We start from the raw sequence: 27168 nt of genomic DNA on the forward strand, positions 1-27168 counted from the left end.
TTCTAAACTAGATCCCTGATCCTTGAGCTAACTAATCTCAACTCAAATAGCAAAGTTGGTGCCTTGAAGTCAACTATGTCAACACAGGATTTATATGCATCTGGAAAGGCATGGTCTGATTAGGGATGGTCAGCATGGCTTTGTGTGTGGGAAATCATGTCTCACGAATTTGATTGAGTTTTTCGAAGAGGTGACCAAGAGGATTGATGAGGGCAGGGCGATGGACGTTGTCTACATGGACTTTAGCAAGGCCTTTGACAAGGTCCCACATGGTAGACTGGTCCAGAAGGTTCGAACACATGGGATCCAGGGTGAGCTAGCAAATTGGATACAAAATTGGCTTGGTGATAGGAGGCAGAGGGTGGTAGTGGAGGGTTGTTTTTCAGATTGGAGGTCGGTGACCAGTGGTGTGCCGCAGGGATCGGTGCTGGGCCCTCTGTTGTTTGTCATATATATTAATGACTTGGATGTGAATGTAAGGGGCATGATTCGGAAGTTTGTAGATGACACAAAAATTGGTGGTATAGTGGACAGTGAAGAAGGTCGTCTAAGGTTACAACAGGATATAGATCAACTGGGAAAGTGGGCAAGGGAGTGGCAAATAGAATTTAACACAGACAAGTGTGAAGTGATGCATCTTGGGAAGTTAAACCAGGGCAGGACATATATAGTGAATGGCAGGTCCCTGGGGAGTGTTCTTGAGCAGAGAGACCTTGGGGTCCAAGTACATAGTTCTCTGAAAGTGGCAACACAGGTAGACAGGGTGGTGAAGGTGGCATATGGCATGCTTGCCTTTATCGGCCGAGGCATTGAGTACAAGAGTTGGGACGTCATGTTACAGGTGTACATAACATTGGTTAGGCCACATTTGGAGTACTGTGTGCAGTTCTGGTCGCCGCGCTACAGGAAAGATGTGATTAAGCTAGAGAGGGTGTAGAAAAGATTCACAAGGATGTTGCCTGGTTTGGAGGGCTTGAGTTATAAAGAGAGATTGGATAGGTTGGGTCTGTTTTCCCTGGAGCGAAGGAGGCTGAGAGGGGACATGATAGAGATATATAAGATTATGAGAGGCATTGATAGGGTAGATAGCCAGAGTCTGTTTCCCATGATAGGTGTGACCAAAACTAGAGGGCACAGATTTAAGGTGAGAGGGAGGAGGTTTAAAGGGGATCAAAGGGGTAAATTTTTCACACAAAGAATAGTGGGTATCTGGAATGAGCTGCCTGAGGAGGTGATGGAGGCAGGAACAGTAGCGACATTTAAGAGGCATCTGGACAGGTACTTGAATGAGCAAGGCATAGAGGATATGGAACTAATGCAGCCAGGTGGGATTAGTATAGATAGGCATTATGGTCGGCATGGACGCGGTGGGCTGAAGGGCCTGTTTCTATGCTGTACGACTCTGTCAATTGAGATTAGTTAATTCAGCAGGGATCAAGTTTAGAATCTTCATGGTCTGTGTATCACAGTGCCATCCCAAACATTATATTTACCCACTCAATGAGTAGGAAACCTGGTTATGATTCAGGCTGATTTCCAACATCTTTTTTGAATAATCAATCAGATTATTTTCATTAGCACACAAAATATTTTCTGAACCAAAAAACTGTGTCTTTATTCTCTGTTGGATATAAAGTTAGCATTGACCAAGCCTAATGGTTAAGCCTGAATGTCAGCAAATCATTTTATTCAGAAACTTTCTTCCAACCTCCAGGCAACCAACAGACCCTGAATGAAATAGATTTTTTTTCCATGGTCTTTTCGGAAGAGCTATTACAAATAGAACACAAGAGTCATTCACACTAACAAAGCTGGGACACCTTTGCCAGACCTAAAACCTAGTGGTCAGAACTGTTATTATTTTTCTCATTTAATCATCTAATCTAAGGATCAGGGATCTAGTTCAGAATCTTAGAACATCAGGACTCTCACAGACAACCCCGGCAGCGACAGACCTGAACATTGTACTGCTATCATCGCCCAAGAACTCTGCCGCTACAACATTGATATCGCTGCCCTGAGTGAGACACGGCAGGAGAAGGCCAGCTCAAGGAACAAGGTGGCAGATACACTTTCTTCTGGAAAGGTAAACCAAAAGAGCGCTGATTCCATGGGGTTGGCTTCGCCATAAAAAAATGAAGTAGCCGACTGCCTCAGTGAGCCCCCTTGTGGATTAAACAATCATCTCATGACCCTCCGGCACACCCTAAGCCTGAAGCAGCATGCCACAATCATCAGCACGTACGCCCCAACCCTAGAAGCAACAGATGAGGCCAAAGAGGAATTCTACTCCAGCCTTGATCGCTTGTTGTCCCACGTTCCCAAGGAAGACAACCTGATCCTCCTCGGAGACTTCAATGCCAGAATTGGGAGGGACACAAACCTTTATAACGGTGTGATTGGCAAGGAAGGTGCTGGAAAGGCCAACTCCAACGGACTCCTTCTTCTGACGAAATGCCTTGAACATGGTCTGATCATAATGAACGCCCTATTTCATCAGAGAGACAAAAACAAGACCTCATGGCAGCACCCTTGCTCCAGGCATTGGAATCTGCTTGACTATATCATTGTCCGAGCGAAGGGCCGCAAGGATGTTCACATCACCGTGCCATGATAGGAGCCGATGACTGCTGGACCAACCATCGCCTAATCAGAGCTACTATCTCCACAAACCCAGTCCAAAAAACTGCCGCAGGACAATCAATGTCAATGGTATCAAGGACTCTGAGAAGACCTACTCAGGCAGCATCTTACAAGCAACTTGGTGACGCTCAATGAGCAGGAACCACAGATTGTTTTGTTCACAATGCCTGGTCTGCCCTCAAAGCTACTATAAATAGCACTTGCGAAGATACTCTTGGTTTCTTGACCAGGAAACATCAAGACTGGTTTGACAAGAACAACCAGGAGATACTAAATCGCAAGCGCAAGGCATTCCTAAACCGGAAACATCACCAAACTTCAAGGGAAAAAAAGCAGGTATACAGACAATTGAAGGCAGAGGTTCAACAAAAAACTCATTACCTAAAGAACAGCTGGTGGGATGAAAGAGCGCAGGAGGTACAGCAACTCGCTGACAGCCACGACATGCCTGGATTCTTCAGCGCAGTCAAGACCATTTACAGCCCAAGGACCTACCCCACTGAGGGCAAAGAATGGAGTGGCACTGATCAAGGAGAGAGAGGCAGTCAACGCTCGTTGGAAGGAGATCTTCTCAATCGTGACGCAGTCCTTGATGCAAGCGTCCTCGACCACATTCCACAGCATGCTACCTGCCACGACCTCTGCACAACCCTCGCCCATGAGATCGAAAAGGCCATCTGATAGCTAAAAGAAATAAGGCCGCCGGCATAGACGAGATTCCCGCCGAAATTCTAAAATACAGTGGAGAGGCACTCTTGACACAAGTACATGGTGTCATCTGCCTCATCTGGAAGGAGGAGCCAGGGGATCTTCAAGACGCTGTAATTGTGACCATCTTCAAAAAAGGCGACAAGACTGACTATGGTAACTACAGATGGGTATCCCTGTTGTCCGTCACAGGGAAGGTCATCGCAAGAGTCCTTCTCAACTTCCTCCTCCCTGTGGCTGAACAGCTACTGTCGGAATCACAATGTGGATTTTGTCCATCAAGGGGCACAGTGGACATGATCTTCACAGTAAGACATCTCCAAGAAAAATGTAGGCTGCAGCAGCAACCTTTATACATGACCACCTTTGACTTCACAAAGGCCTTCGACTCTATCAACCAGGAGGGATTATGGAACATCCTCCTCAAATTTGGCTGCCCAGAGAAATTCGTCACCATCCTCCGCCTGCAGCATGACGACATGCAATATGTAATCCTTGCCAATGGATCTGTCACTGAACCAGAGTGCAAACTGGGGTCAAACAAGGCTGTGTCATCATACCAACGCTCTTATCCATCTTCCTCGCCGCAACAATCCACCTCATCTCCTTGAAGCTCCCTGCCGAAGTAGATCTACTCTACAGGATGAGCGGCAAACTATTTAACCTATGTTGCCTCTAGTCCAGAACCAAGGCCACTCCAAACTCTGTCATCGAGCTGCAGTATGCTGACAATCCTTGTGCATGCGCATACTCAGAGGTCGAGCTTCAAATCCGCGTCGATACATTCACGGAAGCGTATGAAAGAATGGACCTTAAGCTAAACATCCGGAAGACAAAGGTCCTCTACCAGCCTGCTCCCGCAGCGCAACACTGCCCCCCTCCTCCCCGACTATCAAGATCCACGCCGACCCAATGGACAATGTTGATCACTTCCCATACCTTGGGAGCCTCTTCTCAGCCAGGACAGACATCAACGATGAAACTCAGCATCGCCTCCAGTGTGCCAGTGCAGCCTTCGGTTGTCTGAGGAAAAGTGTGCTTGATGACAAAGACCTCAAACCTGGCACCAAGCTCATGGTCTACAGGGCTGCAGTGTTAACTGCCCTCCTTTCTACTCCGAGCTCTGTCACGGCAAGAGGCTACCAGGAGGCCAGAGGAAACATTTCAAGGATATCCTTAAAGCCTCTCTCAAAAAATGGGCCATCTCCATCGATTTGTGGGAATCTCTTGCCTGAGACCACCCAAAATGGAGAAGCAGCATCCGCGATGGTGCCAGCCAGTTCGAACAAAGTCAACATGCCCAGGCAGCAACCAAGTGCAAAAAGCGGAAGGAGTGTTCGAAACTTCGAGCATTCCATTCACTCACATCACCAAACACCACCTGCGGCAGTGTGTGGATGCCGAATTGGACTATTCAGTCACCTAAGGACCCACAACCCTGGAGTGGAAGAAAGTCATCCTCATTCACGAGGGACTGCCTCAAAAGCGAAGATTTCTCTCCTGGAGCTCCTTTATGTAAAGCCACTTCTTTTGAAGTAGATGAGGAAACAAACACATCAAGAGTTTTTCAGATCTTAATAGACAATGCCTGCTGGTGGCATAATAGCTTACTTCTAACACTTAATAATTGAAAATAACTTTTTCATCTGCCTCATTATACTAATGAGGGTGCAAATCACAGGTCCTATTAGATCAAAGACAGTTCCCTAGCTGTGAGCAAGACAAAGCATCTCGGAACATCAGACTTAAAAAAAAGTCTGTAGTTCATCTTGGAGATGCCAGAACTTTAAACTGGCATACGTAATCTTCTTCCAAGCACTTTTATCCAACTTTTAAAAAGTATGCATTTCAGTTTAGCTACAGTGACAATTTGCTTTTAGGACAGAGTTTAGCCAAAATACTAACTTTAAATAGTGTACTTCTGAGGTGCAATTACTTAAAAATACTGCTACAGCTATTGTTACTGAAATTGAGCTTTTGTTTAATTATCAAATATAAGGCTCAATCAAGCAGTTCTTGGCACAATGAATTACATCAGTGCAAATTTAATTTAATTTTGAAGAGTTGGGGCGGCACAGTGGTTAGCACCGCAGCCTCACAGCTCCAGCGACCCGGGTTCAATTCTGGGTACTGCCTGTGTGGAGTTTGCAAGTTCTCCCTGTGTCTGCGTGGGTTTCCTCCGGTTTCCTTCCACATGCCAAAAGACTTGCAGGTTGATAGGTTAATTGGACATTATAAATTGCCCCTAGTATAGGTAGGTGGTAGGGAAATATAGGGACAGGTAGGGATGTGGTAGGAATATGGAATTAGTGTAGGATTAGTATAAATGGGTGGTTGATGGTCGGCACAGACTCGGTGGGCCGAAGGGCCTGTTCCAGTACTGTATCTCTAAACTAAACTAAACTAAAAATATGCAAGTCTATAGCAAAGTGGCCAGACAGGGTCAGATTTATACAAACAGATAATGCACGCAATGCAGGAAGTTTACTACTATACAGGCACAAATGTTCTTCACTTCTGCTACCTTGATGTGCAGGTTTTGAGTAAAATGGATAAAATTGTTCCTGATGGCCTGAGATCCAAATAAGGCTCAAACAACAAGCTTAAACAGTTGCAATTTAAAATTCACGGTTATTTTTACTTGTCTAAATTGTGATAAAACAAAATTTGAGAATCTTCTTTTCTCAATTAAAATGTTTTGATATGACCAGGTGAGAAAAGCATCTAGCAGTCTTTTACTGTCTCCACCTGGTCTTATTGTAACAGGGTTTAATTTTTAAAAACACTGTTTTGGGCTCCCCCATTGGTGAATCATTGTTCATCACTTTCCAATTATAAGGCAAAGAAATGAGCATAAACAGGCTCTCTCAGGTTTAAAGAAAAGTGAAATTTATTAAACCTTAAACTTAAACTCTAATTTGGTTAACACCTACAGATATACAACACGCCCATGCTAGCATGCACACACAATACACACATGCAAACAGGGACAGAAAAGAGAAGAAAAATAAAATGGAGAGGTTGAGGCAATCTCAGAAGAGGTTTTCTTTTTACTGTGCTTCGAGCTTGATGTAGGGTCCTTGATTGGAGGTAGTCTTGCTTTTCGTTGGGGCCCAGTATTCTTCTTAAACCTTGTTCACTGTAAGAGACTTTTCTCTCTTGGGATTCATATGTTTTCAATGGTTTCCAAAGCTGGTGAGAGCGAGATGAGTGCAGACAGGAGAGAGGTGTTCTCAGTCCAGGAGAAAACAGCCTTCTCATTTCAAATTCCTTGTTGGGAGTTCAAATTCAAAAAACTCGAACAGTCAGTGGCCTGACCACGTCTGTTTGTGTATTCGGCCATCTTAGCAGTTAACCTGGAATGCTTCAACGTCTGGTAATCAAAAGTCCATTGTGGATTAAACTGGAGCAGGGAATAGCTCCTTTGTCCTTTGAAGTACTGTCTGTTGATATGCTAATATCTGTCTCCAGCCAAAGTCTCCAATTGTTTTTTTAAAGCAAGTTAAAATCAATGTTCATGCGGCGAAATTACTTTTCCTCATTCTTGGCAGGTGGGGGGCTTGCCTGACATTTTCTTCTTTTAAACCATAACACTCTGCGACCTATGAAACTCTTGTTAATGCACTCTTCCATGAAATTTGTTTATAAAACTCACTCTTTTCTCATGCTGGCTTCTCTTCTGTAACCCAGGCCACACATTCCAGTGCTGTATTTCTGTATGGTCTGTTTAGTTCCAAATTTAAATTTGCATTGTACAGCATTGGCTTGTGCAAGTTTACACAGGGGCTCAGAATGTAATGTTTAAAACACTGGTTTCAAAACTCTCTGGTCGCTGATTTAAGCTCGAGGGAAGCCTGACACTTAACTACCATACTTAAAAGATGTTTCTCGTAGATGAGTAGCGAATTTATTGAGTAAAATGACATAGCAGCCCATATTCTGTTTTAGTGATAAAGATGATATAGTTCAGTGATTTGTAACATGGTGGAGAGAAAAAAGGATGATGGGGTGAACAAGAGGTGAAAAAAGTTCTCAATCTCAGAATTTTGCAAGGCGATGTGTAAAAGTTTTTAGGAAACCTCTGATGTGCTAACATAACAGCGACTGCACTTCAAGGTGAGTCAACAGTTGTAAAATGCCTTGGGATATCTTACAGTTGTAAAAAGGGGCTATATGAATGCAAATTCTTTATTTGTAGTCATACGTAAACAAACGATGAAAAAGCCCATTTAGTGCATTAAGTACTTGACTGAATTCAACAAAGTGCAGTACAATGTTCTAATGCAACATTAGCTCAGTGGCACACTCTCCCCATGCCAGAAGGTTTGAGAGATTTGAGCACATAACCTAAATTGACATTTTGGTGCAGTATTGAAAGAGGGTGTTGGAGGTGCTGTTTTTCACACAGGATGTTTAAATCGAGGCCCTATTTGTTGGCCATAAAAGATCCCACGGCACTAGTAGGGGAGTTCTCTTGGGTCCTGGCCAATATTTATCCCTCAACCAACATCAGTAAAAATTATACGGTCATTTATTTCATTGCTGTTTGTGGGAATTTGCTGTGCAAATATTTTGATTTTCATACTCTCTCCCTCCAACACTTAGATTGTTTTGGGGTGAGGGGGAAAGTGCAACGCGATAGGGTTCTCCTCATCCTCACCTTCCATCATACTCTGCCATTTCCACCGCCTCCAGCATGATGGCAATACCAATCACATCTTCCCCCTTTCAACATTCCAAAGGGACGATTCCCTCCATGGTCCTCTCCTCAGTAAACCCCAACATCCTCTCCCATGGCATCTTTTCATGAAAGTGCAGGAGATGCAACACCTGTTCTTCTACCTCCTCCTTTCTCATTGTCCAAGGGACCAAACAATCCTTCTGGATGAAACAGCGATTTCTTTCAATTTAGCATACTGCATTCGCTGCTCAAGATGTGGTCTATGCTATACTGGGGAGACCAAATGCAGACTGAGTGACTGTGGAAAACCTCCAATTTAGTCCTCAAGCTTCCACTCGCCCCTCATTTTGACTCCCCACCTTGCTCCCACCACGAAGTTCTGATGAAAGGTCATCGAACCAAAATGTTAACTTTGTTTCTCTCTCTACAGATGCTGCGTGACCTGCTGAGTATTTCCAGCATTCTATTTTTATTCCAGGCTGTGGTCAGTTTTGGCACTGAAGACAATTAATGATTGAATCCAAATTTCAGACAGTGTACCTCAATAAGTCAAAACAACTTTAAGTCAAATCTGCAAAGGATCCAATATCAGCTTATGCAGAAAATGATCCAAAAGCAGATGCTGGAAATCGGAAAGAACAGAAAATGCTGGAAGTACTCAGCAGATTTGTCAGCATCTGTTGAGAGAGAGAAACAGAGTTAATGTTTCAGATTGATGAACTTTCATCGAACTGACGATAGGTTGTCGACCTGAAAAGTTAACTTAGTTTCCACTTCAAAAGTACTTCACTGGCTGTAAAGTGCTTTGAGACATCCAATGGTTGTGAAAGATGCTATATAAATACAAGTATCTCTTTTCACAGATGCTGCCTGGCCTGTTGAGCAATTGCAGCATTTTCTGCTGCTATATTGGAAGAAAATGATTGTTAGGTAGAAACTCAAAAACTTTGATGTGTAATAATTTCTTTATACTTCAGTCATGTTAGTATTAGGAACTAAAAATACTACTCCTAAATAAATACCACATCTAAATAATGTGGCTGAAGTTTCAAGGCTTCATCCTTTAAGATTTTTTTTTCCTATTTCAAAACCAGAGTAATGGTTAATTTTTTGAAGTGTAAGGCCTAACAATTTCCACAATTATAACATTACCACATAGAAATTGTGGCATATTTGTATATGATATACAATATTCGCTAAGTTAGTAGATACTTACCATACACATATTCAAAACGTCTACAATCAAAATAGATATTACTCAGTTTACAACAGTATGTGGATCTGACACCAATATTTTGCAGCACTCGCCCCAAGTCCAAAAAGTGGGGGGAAAAAACACAATTATACCTCCAACACTTAGGACAAAGGCTCACATAACATTTTCAAACAAATTGCAAGTAGAATCCATCATTGTAACACAGTGGTGCCTTCTCCACAAAGAACAGTACTCAAAGCACCTATAGAGCATATCTTAATTAGTAATTCCAGCCTATAGTCCAGAATTGATGAATTACGGGGTAAACTAGAGCCTGTTCCTGGAGGTGCTCTCAACATAACCTCACCTCCACTAAGATCTGGGCCGAGACTAAAGAAATTGCCTCAAAAACATATCATGGGATTCTCCAAAGTCTCAGCAAGTTTACCAACTAATAACTAAGACAGTTAGGACAGAGATGTCCTACATTTAAATTCAGGTCTGTGCTGATTGAGCTGATCATAACCATAGCAGTGAAAAGGGCAATGCAACTGGCTTCAGCATCCCTCTGAGAGAAGACTGATCAATGACTGTTGCTGGAAATGTGCATGTGTGGACTTCAGGCATGAGCAAAATTTAGTTAGCGGAGAAGCCCTAACATTAAATTGCCTGCCAACACTCACCATCAAGGCTCACACATGAACAACAGCCACTTGGGTGAGCTTCTGGCAAGTCCATATCACCTGAGTAACCATACCCCAGCAAGGAGCCAACAGCTTCGGGATAAGGAAAAAAAAAAAAGAGGGTAGAAATAGGAGAAGGCAAAATAGGCAAAAAGTCCACATCATCTCTCTGTAGCAATATAGGATGCTCATAAAAACATACAAATACCTGTGTACATAATGCAACTGGTGTATGGAGTCAATAGCTAACACCATTTCTGCTATGTAAAATTTGGACATTTCTTCTGGAAGTCTGTCTTCAAACTTGCTGAGCAATGTCAGCAGATCCCCACCCACATAGTAGTCCATAACTAGATACTGAAAATACACAAAAAAGCAATTAATAAGACAGTACACATGTTCTAACTTTTAATATATTTGATTGCTAATCAAGAACTAATCACAAGTAAATGATTGCCACTAACAAAAATTCAGTGATTTAACAACTTGAGATGCTGTTTTCTCTGGAACGAACACCCATGTTATCTTTTTGTTTACTGTTAGGTAACTTTAGAAATGTAAGTGAAAGCAGACTTACCAAGTAGTTATCATCTTGGAAGGCATAGTGTAATGTAGTAATCCACTGGCAATCACCATTCACCAGAACATTCCTTTCTTCACGAAAACAAGCCGTCTATACATAAGGAAGTGTTTTATAAGCTTGATTGTGTATATTTAATGAGGTTGCATTATTTCCCACATTACTTCCAAGGTTTGGCTTGCACTCAATCGGACTGGACCACTGGTATTTATTTATACAGCACTGAAACAGGCCCTTCGGCCCACCGAGTCTGTGCCAGCCATCAACCACTCATTTATACTAATCCTACACTAATCCCATATCCCTACCACATCCCCACCTGTCCCTACATTCCCCTATCACCTACCTACACTAGGGGCAATTTTATATTGGCCAATTTACCTATCAACCTTCAAGTCTTTGGCTGTGGGAGGAAACCGGAGCACCCGGCGAAAACCCACACAGACACAGGGAGAACTTGCAAACTCCGCACAGACAGTACCCAGAATTGAACCCGGGTCGCTGGAGCTGTGAGGCTGCGGTGCTAACCACTGCACCACTGTGTATGACCAGGAAATCCATGTGTCAGACAACTAAAGTGTTTAGTAAACTGAAGAAAACTTAGCTCATAATCAACACTTCACAATTTAAAAATTAAAAACATAAAAGCTCAATTTTGAGTCAATTTCAGGATTTCACATATGCTGCATAGACCATGCTTCCTTTCATTGGGGCTATTATTGAATATATTTGTTAGCTAATGGGGTGCAATCTGGCATACTTACCACCAACCATCAGGCTGGCAACAAAAACGGTAATTGAAATGAAGGTGTGCAATCAAAACTAAAACAGTGGCTTCATTATACCCTGATATCAGGCATCAGAGGAAAATTGTTGCTCTTGGTTGTAGAACACGGCAATGGTTCAGAATCCTAATATAACTAAAATGTTGACACTAGTTCATTTTGCAAATATTTTATCTTTAAAGTAGGAAAACCATAAAACTGCCTGAAATAAGGAGCAACCGAATGAATTGTTAGGAGAGTACACTGCTGAACCTTTTAAGGCAGAGGTTACATTCATTTTCAAATGAAACCAATATAAGTTGAGGAACTAAAGTGAAGTTGCTGATTTTGGGGAAAGAATTCAATTCTGTGGCAACATGTGCTTACAGGCTGCGAATTCCTCTCCCTCCCTGTTATTTTTCCTTCAGAGTGCAGGGTGATGAAAACTGAAAGCTCTACCAGTAAAGGAGAAAGGGAGAATTCACAGGAGGCCCGAGTAGGAAGACTAAAGTTCTCAAATTAATTCAGAAAAGTTAGGATTTAGATAACTAAACTACTGAAGAAAGGTTTATGTTGTTTAAAGAGTCGCATGTATCACAGAAAATTTCTGGATAAAACTGAAAGTGGTTTACAAATTCTGAAACACTTTAAATCTGCATGATGCCTCAATTTTGATCTACAAGTAGCAAACCAGTGAGTCCCGGAAAACTTGTACTTTTAAAGATTTCCATTATTTGATAAAAACATTTTAAAATATGACTGAACCGTACTTCAATTCAATGGTTGCCCAATTAGTGATGGTAAAAATCTGCACACAGATTCTGTAATTCTGCCACTACAATCTCTTGTACAGCACTTTCTGAAGATATTCTCATTCCAATCCATAAATTAGTTTAAAAGCAGATACAGGTTTTATCCAGTAAAACATTAAATATGACCATACATCTTGCCCAATGAAAGTATACCCCAGCTGCCCTTGTAAGTTCCTGTGATCTCCTCTACTAACCACTTTCAACAATGAAGCTCAACCAAGGTTTTGACCATACTGGACTAAGCTTGGATAGGGGCCAGCTCTGCATGGCCAAATGCATCAAATTACCAAGTACGTGTCCACATGTAGATGGGTGTACTCAAACAAGAGTGAGAGCAGTCATTACGCCCCCCCCCACCCCCGCAGGAAAAGGCCAGACATCCAAAACAAGTGACGGAGATCAGCAGGGAGGCCTCTGTCACCTGTTTTGGAAGTCTGTGAATTTATCTTTTTCTCTTATTTACAGCATGCTTCACACATCACCTCTAGCCCCAAGAAAGAGCTCAGTAAAATGAACAATTACATCTATTAGGTACATGGATGATATGTAGGTAGTTTGATCCTAGAGTAGGTTAAAGGTTCGGCACAACATCGTGGGCCGAAGGGCCTGTACTGTGCTATACTGTTCTATGTTGGAGTACATACCCGAGTAGCTTTCTGCCCCCTTTTCGCAGATCTGCCATAGAGTTGCCGATGGCAGAGTGGGAATTGTAGGTCACTGAGCATTAATTTTAGGGGATATTTCACTATATTAACCCAAGAGTCAAGTAGGCTAGTACAGGAAAAGGCAACATATGTCAACCAGTCTTGAGAGACTAAATTAAGGATTGCACTGTGCAATTTCTTTCTTGTTAAAACGCTGCATTTGCAAACAGAATTCATGGAAAGAACTGTGAATGTACATCACATGTCACAAAATGTTACTTTTTACCAAGATGAGTTTACTGTATATATTTAGATATTTCTGAGCAGATGCCTTGAAGTACTTGTCATATTTCATTTTAGAAAAAGGTCAATTCTTATTTTGCCAACATTTTTATATTTTCTTTCCTCCATAAAATCCTTAATCTGTGTGTTTGGATGACAAATCAGGTCTAACATGTCACCAAAGTTAGGAAATGCCATAAGTTTCCTTTCTAACACACCAGCACAACGGCAAGTATAAAGAAAATGCAGTAACATTTATTCCCCACCGGCTCTACATGGTTTATGCAAATTCCCTTTATTAAAATTCAAAAATATACACTCTGGTCCCTATTGGGGCATGCACACAATTGCTATTTTACATAGTTCCAATGATTCATATTGTGAATGTAATCCTTCTAGTTAAATCAAGCTCCTATACCTAAATATGCTGGCTTGCTTAATACAACCATATAAAAATATCAGAACAGCTACAGAAATTTTAGATATTCCAGGTTTAGCCAGTTTCAAGTTCTTATACAACAATAGGATTTGTAACCACAAACTGGTTTAATCAATAAACAGTCAAACATTTATTTTGAAAAGCCATTGTGCTGAGGAAGTGAGAGTGAATTCCAATTGCACTCATGCCACATAAAATAAAGTCCTAGAAACAATTTTTCAACCTAAATTTCTTGTCTAAGAAAAAGAAAAAGAAACTTAAAAGAGAAGAAATGTATACAATTAGTGGTGGAATCAATAGTATAAGATTCAACTGTAAAGGTGATATCATGACACAGTTTCACTGGAAACTTGAAGCATAATTTGCTGAACCTAAATGCAAAGTGATTTATTCCATAATGTAAAATCGGATTACGAGAATACACTGAAACATACATTAAATTCATTCTTACCTCAGCACGTTTCAGCATCTCCCATTTATTGAGTATTTTCATAGCATAAACACGTTCAGTGTTCTTCATTTTCACTACTGCAACCTATAAAGGAACAAAATTGTGTAAACAAACATAACTTTTATAACTGCTAATAAATCATTGGCCTATTCAAACCTATTGAAGGGCAGCATCCATATTTAATTTCTTAACTATTTGTCCTCTAAGTAGTCACACAACTCACGCTCAAATGCTCTTCCAAAAATTAACACATTTATGATGAATTTCATATATTCACAGAATACTACAGCAAAGAAGGTGGCCACTGGTCCATCGAGTCTGTGTCAGCTCTTTCAAAGAGCATTCCTTTCCCTGGTACTTTCCCCATATCCGACATTTTTTCTCCTCGAGTATCTATCCAATACCCTTTTGAAATTTAACTACTGAATCTATTGCCATGACCCTCAGGCAGTGCATTCCAAATCCTAACTACTCGTTGCGTAAACAAGACTTTCCTCATACCACCCTGGTTCTTCTGCCATTCATGGTAAATCTGTGCCCTCTGTTTAGTTACTCTTCAGTCATTGAGAAGCAAAGCATATTTGCTGTCTTTTTTAATATGAATTTAATTTATCCATTAAACTGTCTTTTGTGTCCTTCAATGTCCCACTAATGTTTTCACTTGAATGTTTCAGTCTGGGATTGGACTGAATAGATTTGTCCAGAGCTGACGCTTTATTAATGGAAGTTAAGTACAGCTTGAGCATGCGCATCATAACCAATTTTCCAGGCTGCTTCTTTGACATTTATTCAGCAAACAGCTGGAATATTTTTCATCAGCTTCTAGCAGTTTGCGCTGTTATTGTTCAAAATTATTTTCAGAAAGGTTAAGACAAATTTGAAAAGCTTTATTCAGATAAAGTTGATTGTGTTGGCAGAGAGCTTGTATGTGTAAAAATGACAGACTGTGAAGATTACAAACCTGAATTCATTAAAAAAAAACACAAATTAGTTGAATTTTGAAGCAAATTATCCTCCGATTATAAACTGTTTTATTGAAGTAGGAAATGTTAAACATTCTAATTACTACCAGCTATATTTGAGAAAGGAGCAAGAAAGAAGAAAAGAGAGAAAAAAACAAGACCTCATATAAAAGGAGAAAACATATTCAATCTTTGAGAAATATCTTACAAAGTGATGGAGGGCACTGACAGTCATGGCATTCCTCTTCCTCCTTCCCCCACTGTCCACCCCTCTCAGCGCCAGCAGGCCCATGATCTTTCCCTTCCCCAAATGCCATCCAACATCAGAAGTCCACCAGTGAGTCAAACCAGGTCCACTTTCCATCAGGGCTGCTAAACCCCAGGTTCCCAAACCACAACAATTCTAAGTTATAAGACCACTCCATATTGACAGCCTCACTGCAGTATTGTGAAACATCCGGAACCCCATCCCTATACTGCCAAAACTCCAGAAGTATTCCCTAATGCTAGTAAGGTCTACTAGGACTTCCCTAAATGCAGTAAAACCCTACTCCCCCTTTAGACAATACTTACCCTTCAACTAACTGCTGCATCTCACGTACCAACTTGTTGTTTTTTCAGCTTTTAAATGGTATGGTATATAAGATTAATAAAGGCCATTTTCAGTTTCATAGAATAATGGTTAGAGTTGGGGAGTTTAACAGCCAATGCACCAGTTGAAAGAAATTGAATTGATATTTTTAATAGTGTTCTATCACTAAATCAATGGTCCTGATGTTATATGTCTAAATATGCCTTAATACCCCCAATGTCATGAAAAAGAGTATTTGTTGACTTGCTAGTAGTGCCACAGAAAATCTACTGACAATTTATTTGCTAAAACTGCTGAGTGGCTCACAACATTCCAGGCTTTGGACGTTCCTATTTCAGGCTTTATCAATGGGAAAACTCATTGTAAATGTGTCAATATTCCCCTGCAGTACCCATTATGTCTGAAGTTGCTCCTGTTGATTGCTCTTTACAGTGCTAAAATAAATCCTGTCATATAACATTAGTTCTGCCACCTTCCAGCTCCATTACAAAGCTACTGGATTGAAGCCCAGAAATCGATTAGTCCTTATCTGGCTGACAGCAAATTTTTCTCAAAGTGGAGCAATGTAATGAAATGTAAATACTTATAATAAATTTTATTCTTCACTAAAAATGAAGCTTCTAGCCTCTTAATCAAGGATCTGGAGCAAATTGTATATTGTACTAAGAAGCCTGCTGCAGTTTCAGACTGTTGTCCAATATCCTTCCCCGCTAACACTCCTCCTCCTCCTCCCCACCCCACGCAACTGAACTTTTCAATAAAGGTGCTGGCAACCCAATGTTCCACCACCCCATTGCCTCCAGAACTGTTGTCACTACTCACAACAATCGTCTCCTTTCACACTCTCAATTCTCCACGCTGCAGAACCCCACCTCCCACCGCCAGTCCCCACTGATCCGTAAACTGATGAATTGGTAAGTTGCCACCCTACCGCCACCAGTGGCATTTAATCAGGCAAATAGACCGCACCACAAGCCAATTGCTTGTGACCCCAAACTTTATAAAAATTCACTACTCTTATTTTTTCTGCACCCCTCATTCTTTACCAAGCCCGTTCCATTCACTACTGTTATGGTTTGAGCACTCCAGCAATTGAGTATTAATTTTCACAGTGAGGTTTATTCACTAAGTAAGGAGAGAAGAAAAAGAGAAAGAAAAAATATAGAAAACCAGGTAGAAAGTGAGAAAGCTTGGTAGAGAGAAAGAAAAATCATAATAGCCCAGTTAAGATTAGAAAAACATCACATGGAGATCATGGCACAGATTTATGGTCAACACTCTGCAGCACATTTGATCTTTGTGAGAATGCACCTCAAGCGAAATAATACTTTGATTATAGCCCTCAACAAAAAGTCAGTAAGTAATACTGATATTACTGTATTTTCCAAAGTATTCTATGAAATGGTATGTAAAACTACTGAAGTATTAACTTGACAATTGAACAGCATCATCCATCTGTAACATCAGTACTCTATTCGTCAAGAGCAGTTTGGAAGTATCTAAAGGATGACAAGCTGATCAGAAGTCACAAGAATTAAACTCATAACAGAAGAGTATTTTTGTCACTGAGGGGAAAGAGAATTAGTAGTAGCCCTAAATGCTTCAGAGGCACTTTTGTATTATACGGTTCATGTAAAGGAATCAGGCTTAGCTCAGTGGCATAATCCGAGTCAGAATGTTGTGGGTTCAAGACCCACTCCAGAGACTTGAGTACATAATCTAAGCTGATACTTCAGTTTAGTACTGAGGGAGACCCGTTGGAAATGCCATTCTTCAGACCTGTCTGCCCTCTGAGGTGGATGTAAAAGATTGCATGTTCCAGTCTATGAAGAAATGTCAACTACGCACTTGCCAGAAATGCAACACACTAAAAGCTAACAGAACTTTTAAAATTCCTTGATTTATATCTTGGCAGTGGTTTCTTTACAAAAAAAGTGTATTGTGGTTTTTTCCCCCCAAAACATTGTTATGTATTATCTTGCTTTGCTTCTCAAATGTGTCTCTTCTGATCCCTCCATTACAAAATGTTTTTTTAAAATAGAACTTCTACTGATTAGACAGAGACATACTTGGGTAGATTATATTTTAAAAACAAAATAATAGCAATCATTTATGTAAATGGGCTACTGAACATTCAGTTACCAAAATTATTTTCATGTTACCAACATAATTTGTTTTGGATCACATGTACTAACTTCTTGACATCCAGAAAGAGACAAATATTTTTCCAAAGGCTGAAGCTATTACCTCAAAGCAAAAATGTAATTTAACAGAACTGAATGTGTTATCACCATTATAAATTAAGGCCAATTTCCCCTCAAGCCTCAACAGCTAACATTAAAAGAAATAAATGTCAATTTGGGCTGCCCTGAATTAACTTTTTTTTTTTAAAAACAGAACATTAGACGATATGCTATTTATAATGACAGGTGTTATACACAGTAATGCATAATGTTTTATTACGCTGCTACGGTGAGGTTATGTCCCTCTACAGCCTCAAAGTCGAACGTACATTGCCTAATAGATTAACCATTAGCTATGTGGGAATTCAGATGCGGCTAACCGTATGCTTGATTAGTCAATTTAAAAAATGGGAAGCGCCATTGTCAGGCACGTGATCTCAATACTCATTCGTATGGCCCATGCACGTGTACTTTAACCTTTTTGTCTGTTTGTTGGTAAAGTGGTCAATACAAAAGCAGTGTGCAAGTACTTTTGATTGCTGTGTGTACTTCCTTGGTTACTGTTTACTGGTTATCTGCTAAAATGTCTAATAATTTAACCCATTTAGCCCCATTATTTTTCTGGTGAATCTGCACTGCACCCCTTCCAAGGACAATATATTCTTCCGAGCTGCAGTGCCCAGAGATAAATGTAGTACTCCAGATGTATTCTAACCTGGAGCTTTATACAACTGTAGCATAACCTTCCCCCCTCCGCACCCCCTCTCCCCCAGTATTAGAGCCCACTTGAGATAGTAGCAAACATTCCGTTAGCCTTTTAAATTATTTTTTGCACTTGTCTACTTAGCTTTTAGTGATTTCTGTACATGGACCAATAAATCTCTCTGACCCTCCATTGTTAGTTTAGTACAAACAGAGGTAGAGAGAAATGGAAAGAACTACTATTATACCTTTTATTTTATAGCCAATAAATAAATACACATCAGACAAAATTCATTAGCAGTTTCCCTAGTGAACAAATTCATTTTGGAGTAATTATCTTCCTGCGCTTGCATCACTGACCAGAAAGTTAAATGCATTAGTCCTGAATCTTTGGAGTTTAATTTTAATTCCATTATAGAATGTGCACTCAGGGAGGATAACGTGGTGTGAGCATATGGAAGAGCTGTAAATTGTGTGGGAGATTCAAGATCTTGCACACCATATGCAACACTTCTACTTAAGTGCTTTGCAATAAAGATTAGTTCTCAAGTATTATGTGCTAAGCATAAGTTGCACAAATGATTTGCATGAAAATATGAATATTGTGGATACAGCTCCTGAAAGCTGCACTGCTGCTCATGAATGACACTGGGCCTCAGAGAGGGAGTAAACTACAACACAGAGTAGGTACAAGACAACTATACTGCCATTGTGTAAAACAATACATGACACAGAAAGGACCTCAAGGGCAAACTCTTCGTGGCAATTTCCGCAAAGGAAGCACATGGATCTTAAAAACCATTTAATCAATCTGTGACTCAATGAGTGGTCAACCAAGCCAATACAGTCATTTGGTGAGCAGGAAGGAACAACCAAGCACTTTCAGACATTCAATTCCCTCTTATGTTGACAGCAGCTGGCCACATTTAGGAAGCCAGTCTGATAGAAAGAACTCTCTGTGCAGAGGAAGTGTGCATCCAGGGGTGTTCCTTCTGTACATAGAAACAGTTAACTCCTTGAATTGTTGCAAGAACTTAACGTCAAAAGAAAATTACTGTACACAACAGTCATTTGCTTTTACCCAAGCCAAATATGTACACATAGCTGATGTATAGTGGGTTATGCATCATCTGCTTATGTTAACAGTTCCTGTACATGATCTCACCTCATTAGATACAGAAAGGATATCAAATTTGGCTTATTGTATCTTCAATTTCCTTGAGTTTGTGATCCCACCTTTTTTGTACAATAACAGTTTCATAAATTGGCAGATAAAATCCACCATGAATCCTGTCCCAAGTAAGAACTTGCATTTATGTGGCACCTTTCATGCCTTCAGGTCTACTCAAAAAACTCAATTACATTTGAAATTGTTGTTATGTGGGCAAACACAGCACCCAATTTGCGCACAGCAAGGTCTCTCAAACTGGAATGAAATAAATGACCAAATAACTTGTATTGGTGGGGCAGGTTGAAGGAAGAATTTTGATCAGACAGTGGAAGAACTTTCTTGCTCCTTTTCAAATAGTGCCATGGAGATTTTTTACATCCATCTGAACAAACAGACTGCCTCTGTTTAACATCTCTTCTGAAAAACTGCACCCTCTGCCAATATGGCCACTGTCTCAAGCTGGATCCTTGAGAGGCTACTGCATATATAATTATAAAAAAGCCCAATACCTACGACTGAACAAATAAATGTATTTCAGAGTCTTTTTTTTTTAAAAAGAAATGCTCTATTTATCTTTGGAATTTCTTCTGAATATATACATAAAACATGCTTCTATTTTTCTGCACAGGCCTGAAGGTCTGTGCATCGCTATTTCCTTACTCATATTGGTCCTGATCTCAAACAAACACACATACACAAAAAAAAAACAAATGGTCAGGAGGCCCAAAGCGCTTTTCAACCAGCCAATGAATTTTGAAGTGCAGTCACTGTTATGTTGGAAAATGTGGCAGCCATTTTGCATATAGCAAAGTTCCACAAACAAATGAACCAGATAATCTTTTCATTATTCATTCACAGAACATGGGAGTCGCTGATAAGGCTGCCATTTATTGTCCAAACCTAATTGCCCTTGAGAAGGTGGTGGTGACCCGCCTTCTTGAATACAACTGTATGGCTTGCTAGGGCATTTCAGATGGCAGTTGAGACTCAACCACATTGCCGTAGGTCTGGAGGCACATATAGGCCAGACTAGGTAAGGACACAAATTTCCTTCCCTTGCGGCACAGTGGCTAGCACCGCAGCCTCACAGCTCCAGCGACCCGGGTTCAATTCCGGGTACTGCCTGTGCAGAGTTTGCAAGTTCTCCCTGTGACCACGTGGGTTTCCGCCGGGTGCTCCGGTTTCCTCCCACAGCCAAAGACTTGAAGGTTGATAGGTAAATTGGCCATTATAAATTGCCCCTAGTATAGGTAGGTGGTAGGGGAATTGAGGGGTGGGGATGTGAGAGGGTATGGGATTAATGTAAGATTAGTGTAAATGGTTGGTTGATGGTCGGCACAGACTTGGTGGGCCGAAGGGCCTGTTTCAGTGCTGTATCTCTAAATAAAAAATAAATAAATAAATAAAGGGCATTAGTGAACCAGATGGTTTTTTAAAATGCCAATCTATTATTGATACTAGTTTTTTTTCAATTCCAGATTTAATTAATTGCATTTAAATTCCCCAGCTGCCATGGTGGGACTTGAACTCATGTGTCCGGATCAACAGTCCATGCCTTTGGATTACTAGTCCAGTAATATAACGAGCATGATACCATACCCCCATATTTTGTTTCTGGGGTGTTGGCTGAGAGAGGAACTTTAGCCAGAATATCAGAACTCGCTGTTTTCTTCAATAATTGCTGAGATTTCTTTTACATTTACCTAAGTAAGCAAACAGGGACTCAATTTAACATCTCCTCTGAATACGACACTTTTGACAATGCTCTGAAGTGTTTCATGCACATTTACCAACAAATATTTGCATTTATATAGTTCTTTTAATGTAGAAAACCTCCCCAAGAACATAAAACAAAAAAAATGATGCCAGGGCACAGACATGAGGAGGGGTGGTAAAAAGCATGGTCAAAGTGTTTTTTTTAAGGATGGTATTAAATGAGAAAACGGAGGTGAGGAAGGGGAGAGATTAGGAAGTGAATTCAGAGCTTGGTTGATGGTACAGTTGCCACTGATGGAATATAGATGTAAGAAGCCATAATCAGAGCAAGTTCTGGGATGGTTTAGGGGTGGTGGCGGGGAGAGGGGGGGGGGGGGGGGGGGTGTTGGAATTTGTAGGGCTGGAAGAGGTTACAGTTATAAGCTGGGGCAAGGCCAGGAAGAGAGTTAAACATAAGGATGAGAATTTTAAGTGAGATATTGGGGGACTGGAAATTAAATGCAAGTTAGCAAACACAAGAGTGATGTGTGAGCGGGACTTAGTGCAGGCTAACATATGAACAACTGAGAGCTCCACACAGTACAATTATTAAATAGCATTGCATTAATCTTTTCTTTCTCCCCCATGCTCCCTAAACTAATGTAGCTTTAAACTCAACTTGCAAAGTCCATTTTTATATTCTACGGATGCACTCACCATGCTGTTCTAATTTAATGAAGGTGTTAAGTTCTCAGACAGGAATTGAACTGTTTTTAGTCTCAATTACAGCCACATAGAAGCTGGAACAGTCATGGCTAGTCCTTTCAACCTACACTATAGATGTTTTTATGTTGCACATAATACCTCACTCGTGCTACCAACTCTTAAATGGGTTTCGTGCAGCTAGCAGCAGTACAAAAGTTAACTTGCCAGATTTTCTAAAGCTGCCAGACAAGTAGACCCACAGCACCAACATGATAAAACTAGCTTTAATAAAAGACAGTATCCATTAAAACAATACTAAGCTTACATCAGCTCGAATGTACAGCCTCCCTTCTCTGTTCTCCCCACCTCCCTCTGAGGAACAGCTCTGAATCGGCAATAATTTGTGACTGCTGTGACCCAATAGTCAAGCTGTTGGGTTATTGACATAATTTTAATCACTATAATGGCAGGATCCTGAACTAGAAATCTTCCCTTGAATTTATAAGATCAATAGTACATAGGCAACATTTCTCACCGTAAACACGTAAACCACAAAATGTATTTCAGGAAACCACATTTGGTCACCATTTCCCTTCACTGAATATATCCTCTTCCTGACAGCATCCTGCAAGCATTCGCACCCTCTGCAGTGATTAGTAATAACCTATTTAGTCTGTTGAAGTTTAAAGTTTTCTTGAACTAGCCAGCTAAAGGGGCAAAAAAAAATTACTACATTTTTGAAACTTTTGTAGCATATACTTATTTAGCACAACAGTAATGTTTCTGAAAAGATAATTTAATGAACTATAACCCCAATTTCCAAAGCATCAAGTATTGTACAGTGAGTTTAACAGATCACAGTATTACTGTTCTTCTACATTTCCATGATGACCAACACATTAAAATATTTTAGATTTACCCTTCTGTACACTATACATTGTTAGTGCAGAATTTCAAAAGGCAAATTGGTGCAGCTTTTCATTAATTGCACAATGATGGCAAACATGTCATTACCTGAAAATGTGAAGATGTCATCACCTTAAATGTCAACATCAATCAAATAAAATGCTTAAAGCAGAACATGTAAAGTGCTTCAAATGCCAATTTTGAAAAAAAGTACATTAAATATATATCAAAGTCCTGCAGATCAGGACAGCCAAATGTTTGGGGGTAAGAATAGGTTTCACCAGTGTGGCAGGGTGTAGGTTCAAACATGACTTTATATGCTTTTTTTCCTACAGCATACTTAAGACATTGCCAGATTCAATTTCTTCAGTGTTCATTGCTCTCTCTCAGCCCCCATCCTCCAACATGTTCAAAGGCCGGCCTGCAGTCTGACCTCTTTGTCCATCACTTCTGCCCTCGCTAACCAACAACAATCTACATCACTCCATGCCCCCAACATATCTTCAAATGCCACTATGGCTTTGCACCCATCCACCTCACTTCTGCCACATTTATAAATGCGGTCACCCTGCAGCTTAAGAGTATGCAGGGAGAGGGGGAATTGGGACCACCAGGCAGCCAAAAAGGACCAGGCAGGTAGTACAGGAGTTCCCTGAATGTGTCTCACTCTCCAACCGGTCTTCAGTTCTAAATACTGATGAGAGTGATGATTCATCTGGGGAGTGCAGCCAGAGACAAGTCCATGGCACCATGGGTGGCTCAGCTGCATAGGGGGCTACAAAGAAGACTGGAAGAGCCATAGTGACAGGTGATTCCATAGTTAGGGGAGCAGATAGGCATTTCTGCAGCTGCAAATGTGAGCCCAGAATGGTGTGTTGCCTACCTGGTGCCAGGGTCAAGAATGTCACTAAGAGGATCCTGAGCGGGGAGGATGAACAGCCAGCAGTCGTGGTCCACATTTGAACCTACATAGGTAGAAAGACAGATGTGGTCCTGCAGTCAGAATTTGGGGAGCTAGGTAGAAAATTAGCAAAAGGACCTCAAAAGTAGTAATCTCCAGATTACTCCCAGCGCCAGCGAGTACAGGAATAAGAGGATAGGTCAGGTGAATGCGCGGCTGGAAAGTTGGTGCAGGAGGGAAGGCTTTAGATTCTTGGGACAGGCTCTGGGGGAGATGGGACTTGTACAGGTCAGACGGGTTGCACTTGAAGAGAGCTGAGACTGAGTTCCTTGCAGGACGTTTTGCTAGTGCTGTTGCGAAGGGTTTAAACTAGTTTGGCAGGGGGTGGGGACCTGAGAGTAGATTCAGTTGAGGCAAAATCAGAAATGAAAATGGAAGGCAGAAAATTAGTGGATGAGTCTAGAAGGCAGAGGAAACAAAGGTTAGAAAATAAAAAAAGAGTTTGGCCGTGCTCAAGGGTATCTACTTCAATGCAAGGAGTATAGCAAATAAAGCAGACGAGTTAACGGCACAGATAGACACGTGACAGTATGATATCATAGCTATTACAGAAACATGGTTTAAGCAGGGACTAGAATGGGTGCTCAACGCTCCTGGTTACAGGATTTTCAGACATGATAGAGAGGGGGATAAAAAAGGAGGGATGATATGCTTGAAGGATCATCAAATGAGGCCATATGGATTAAGCTAAGGAACAAAAAAGGGGCAGTCACACTGCTGGGAGTGTACTACAGACTCCCAGTCAGAGGGAGAAAGAAGAGCAAATATGTAAGCAAATCTCTGAGAAGTGCAAAAACAATAGGGCAATAATAGTAGGAGATTTTAACTACCCCAATATCAACTGGGATAGTTTTAGTGTGGCCAAGAGAGTGTGGCAAAATGGCGCACTGACACGGAACACAAAAGTCCGAGTGTATCAAGCCTGTGTCCTCAGTACCTTGCTCTATGGCAGCGAGGTCTGGACAACGTATGCCAGCCAAGAGCGACGTCTCAATTCATTCCATCTTCGCTGCCTCCGGAGAATACTTGGCATCAGGTGGCAGGACCGTATCTCCAACACAGAAGTCATCGAGGCGGCCAACATCCCCAGCTTATACACACTACTGAGTCAGCGGCGCTTGAGATGGCTTGGCCATGTGAGCCGCATGGAAGATGGCAGGATCCCCAAAGACACATTGTATAGCGAGCTCGCCACTGGCGTCAGACCCACCAGCCGTCCATGTCTCCGCTTTAAAGACGCCTGCAAACGCGACATGAAGTCCTGTGACATTGATCACAAGTCGTGGGAGTCAGTTGCCAGCGTTCGCCAGAGCTGGCGGGCAGCCATAAAGGCGGGGCTAAAGTGTGGCGAGTCGAAGAGACTTAGCAGTTGGCAGGAAAAAAGACAGAGGCTCAAGGGGAGAGCCAACTGTGTAACAGCCCCGACAAACAAATTTTTCTGTAGCACCTGTGGAAGAGCCTGTCACTCTAGAATTGGCCTTTATAGCCACTCCAGGCACTGCTCCACACACCACTGACCACCTCCAGGCACTTACCCATTGTCTCTCGAGATAAGGAGGCCAAAGAAGAAGAAAGAAGAGAGTTTTAGTGTGTAAGGAATGGAGGGAACAGAATTTTTGAGTTGCATTCAGGAGAACATTTTTGGCTAGTATGTAGCCAAAGTCCAACAAGAGAGAACACAAGAAACAGGAGCAAAAGTAGACCATATGGCCCATCGAGCCTGCTCCGCCATTCAATACGATCATGGCTGATCTTGGGCTTCAATTTCACTTTCCTGCCCACTCCCCCATATTCCTCGATTCCCTGTGAGACCAAAAATCTATCCCAGCCTTAAATGTGATGGAGCATCCACAACCCTCTGGGGTAGAGAATTCCAAAGATTCACAACCCTTTGAGTGAAGTAATTTCTCATCTCAGTCCTGAATGATTGACCCCTTATCCTGAGACTGTGTTCCAGTGTTCTAGTGTTCTAGATTCCATGACCAGTGGGAACAATCTCTCAGCTTCTACCCGATCAAGCTCTTTCAGAATCTTGTATGTCTTAATTAGATTGCCTCTCATTCTTCTAAACTCCAGAGAATATAGACCTAATTTACTCAGTCTCTCATCAGAGGACAACCCCCGCATCCCAGGACCAATTTAGTAAAATCTTCGCTGCACTGCCTCCTGTGCAAGTATATCCTTTCTCACAAGTGGAGACCAAAACTGTACACAGTATTCCAGGTGTGGTCTCACCAAAGCCCTGTACAATTTTAATGAGACTTCTTTATTCCTGTATTCCAATCCTCTTGTAATAAAGGCCAACATGCCATCTGCCTTCCTAATAGCCTGCTGCACCTGCATGTTAACTTTGTGCATCCCTTGTATGAGTATCCCCAACTCTCTGAACACTTGCCAGTTTCACACCTTTTAAAAAAATTCTGCTTTTCTATTTTTATGACCAAAGTGAACAACTTCACACTTCCCTACATTATACTCCATTTGCCATCTTCTTGCCCACTCACTTAACCGGTCTATATCTCTTTGCAGCCTCTCTATTTCCTCCCCACAGCTTACCTTTCCACCGAGCTTTGTATTATCAGCAAACTTAGATGCATTGCTCTCTGTCTCTTCATCCAAGTCATTAATAGAGTGTAAATAGCTGAGGCCCCAACACTGATCCTTGGAGCACCCCAGTATTCACTGCCTGCCAACTTGAAAATGCCCCACTCATGCTCACTCTCTGCTTCCTGTCTGTTAACCAATCCTCTATCCAAGCCAATATATTACCCTCAACACCAATGGCCCTTATCTTGCCTATTAATCCTTTATGTGGCACCTTATCGAATACCTTTTGAAAATCCAGGTATACTACATCTACTGGTTCCCCTTTATCTACCCTGCTGGTTACACCCTCAAAAAACTCTAATAAATTTGTCAAACAGGATCTCCCTTTAGTAAAACCATGCTGACTTGTTCTGATCATACTATGCTTTTCCAAGTGCAATGTTAAGATTTCCTTAATAATAGCTTCCCAACGACTGATGTTAGGCTAACCGGCCTGCAGTTCCCCATTTTTTCTCTACCTCCTTTCTTGAAAAGCGGCATAACATTTGCCAACTTCCAATCTGATGGGACCATTCCTGAATCTAAGGAATTCTGGAAAATCATAGCCAGTGGATCCACTATCTCTGCAGTTATCTCTTTCAGAACCCAAGTATGTAGGCCATCTGGTCCTAGGGACTTGTCAGATTTTAGTCCCTCATGTTTCTCCAAAAATTCTTCTTGACTGATATCAATATCCTTAATTTCCTCACTCTTTTTAGCCCCTAGGTTACTGCCTATTTCTGGTATGGAACTTACGGCTTCTACTGTGAAGAGAGACACAAAATATTTGTTCAATGCTTCTACCATTTCCTCATTCACCATG

The 27168-nt window shown here is 41.3% G+C and overlaps 1 protein-coding gene across 1 annotated transcript in view; it reads right to left on the bottom strand.

Annotated features, from left to right (window-relative positions):
• Window positions 1-27168, bottom strand: part of cdc42bpb (CDC42 binding protein kinase beta (DMPK-like)) — a 268863-nt gene that overhangs the window by 121792 nt on the left and 119903 nt on the right. The window contains exons 3-5 of the mRNA XM_068038967.1: window positions 13883-13966; window positions 10488-10583; window positions 10119-10267 (exon numbers count right to left, since the gene is read on the bottom strand). Coding sequence (XP_067895068.1) covers window positions 10119-10267; window positions 10488-10583; window positions 13883-13966 — 329 coding nt within the window. The remainder of the gene's footprint in view (window positions 1-10118; window positions 10268-10487; window positions 10584-13882; window positions 13967-27168) is intronic.

The sequence above is a fragment of the Heterodontus francisci genome, chromosome 9 (assembly GCF_036365525.1).
Source record: "Heterodontus francisci isolate sHetFra1 chromosome 9, sHetFra1.hap1, whole genome shotgun sequence".
Taxonomy (NCBI): Eukaryota; Metazoa; Chordata; class Chondrichthyes; order Heterodontiformes; family Heterodontidae; genus Heterodontus; species Heterodontus francisci.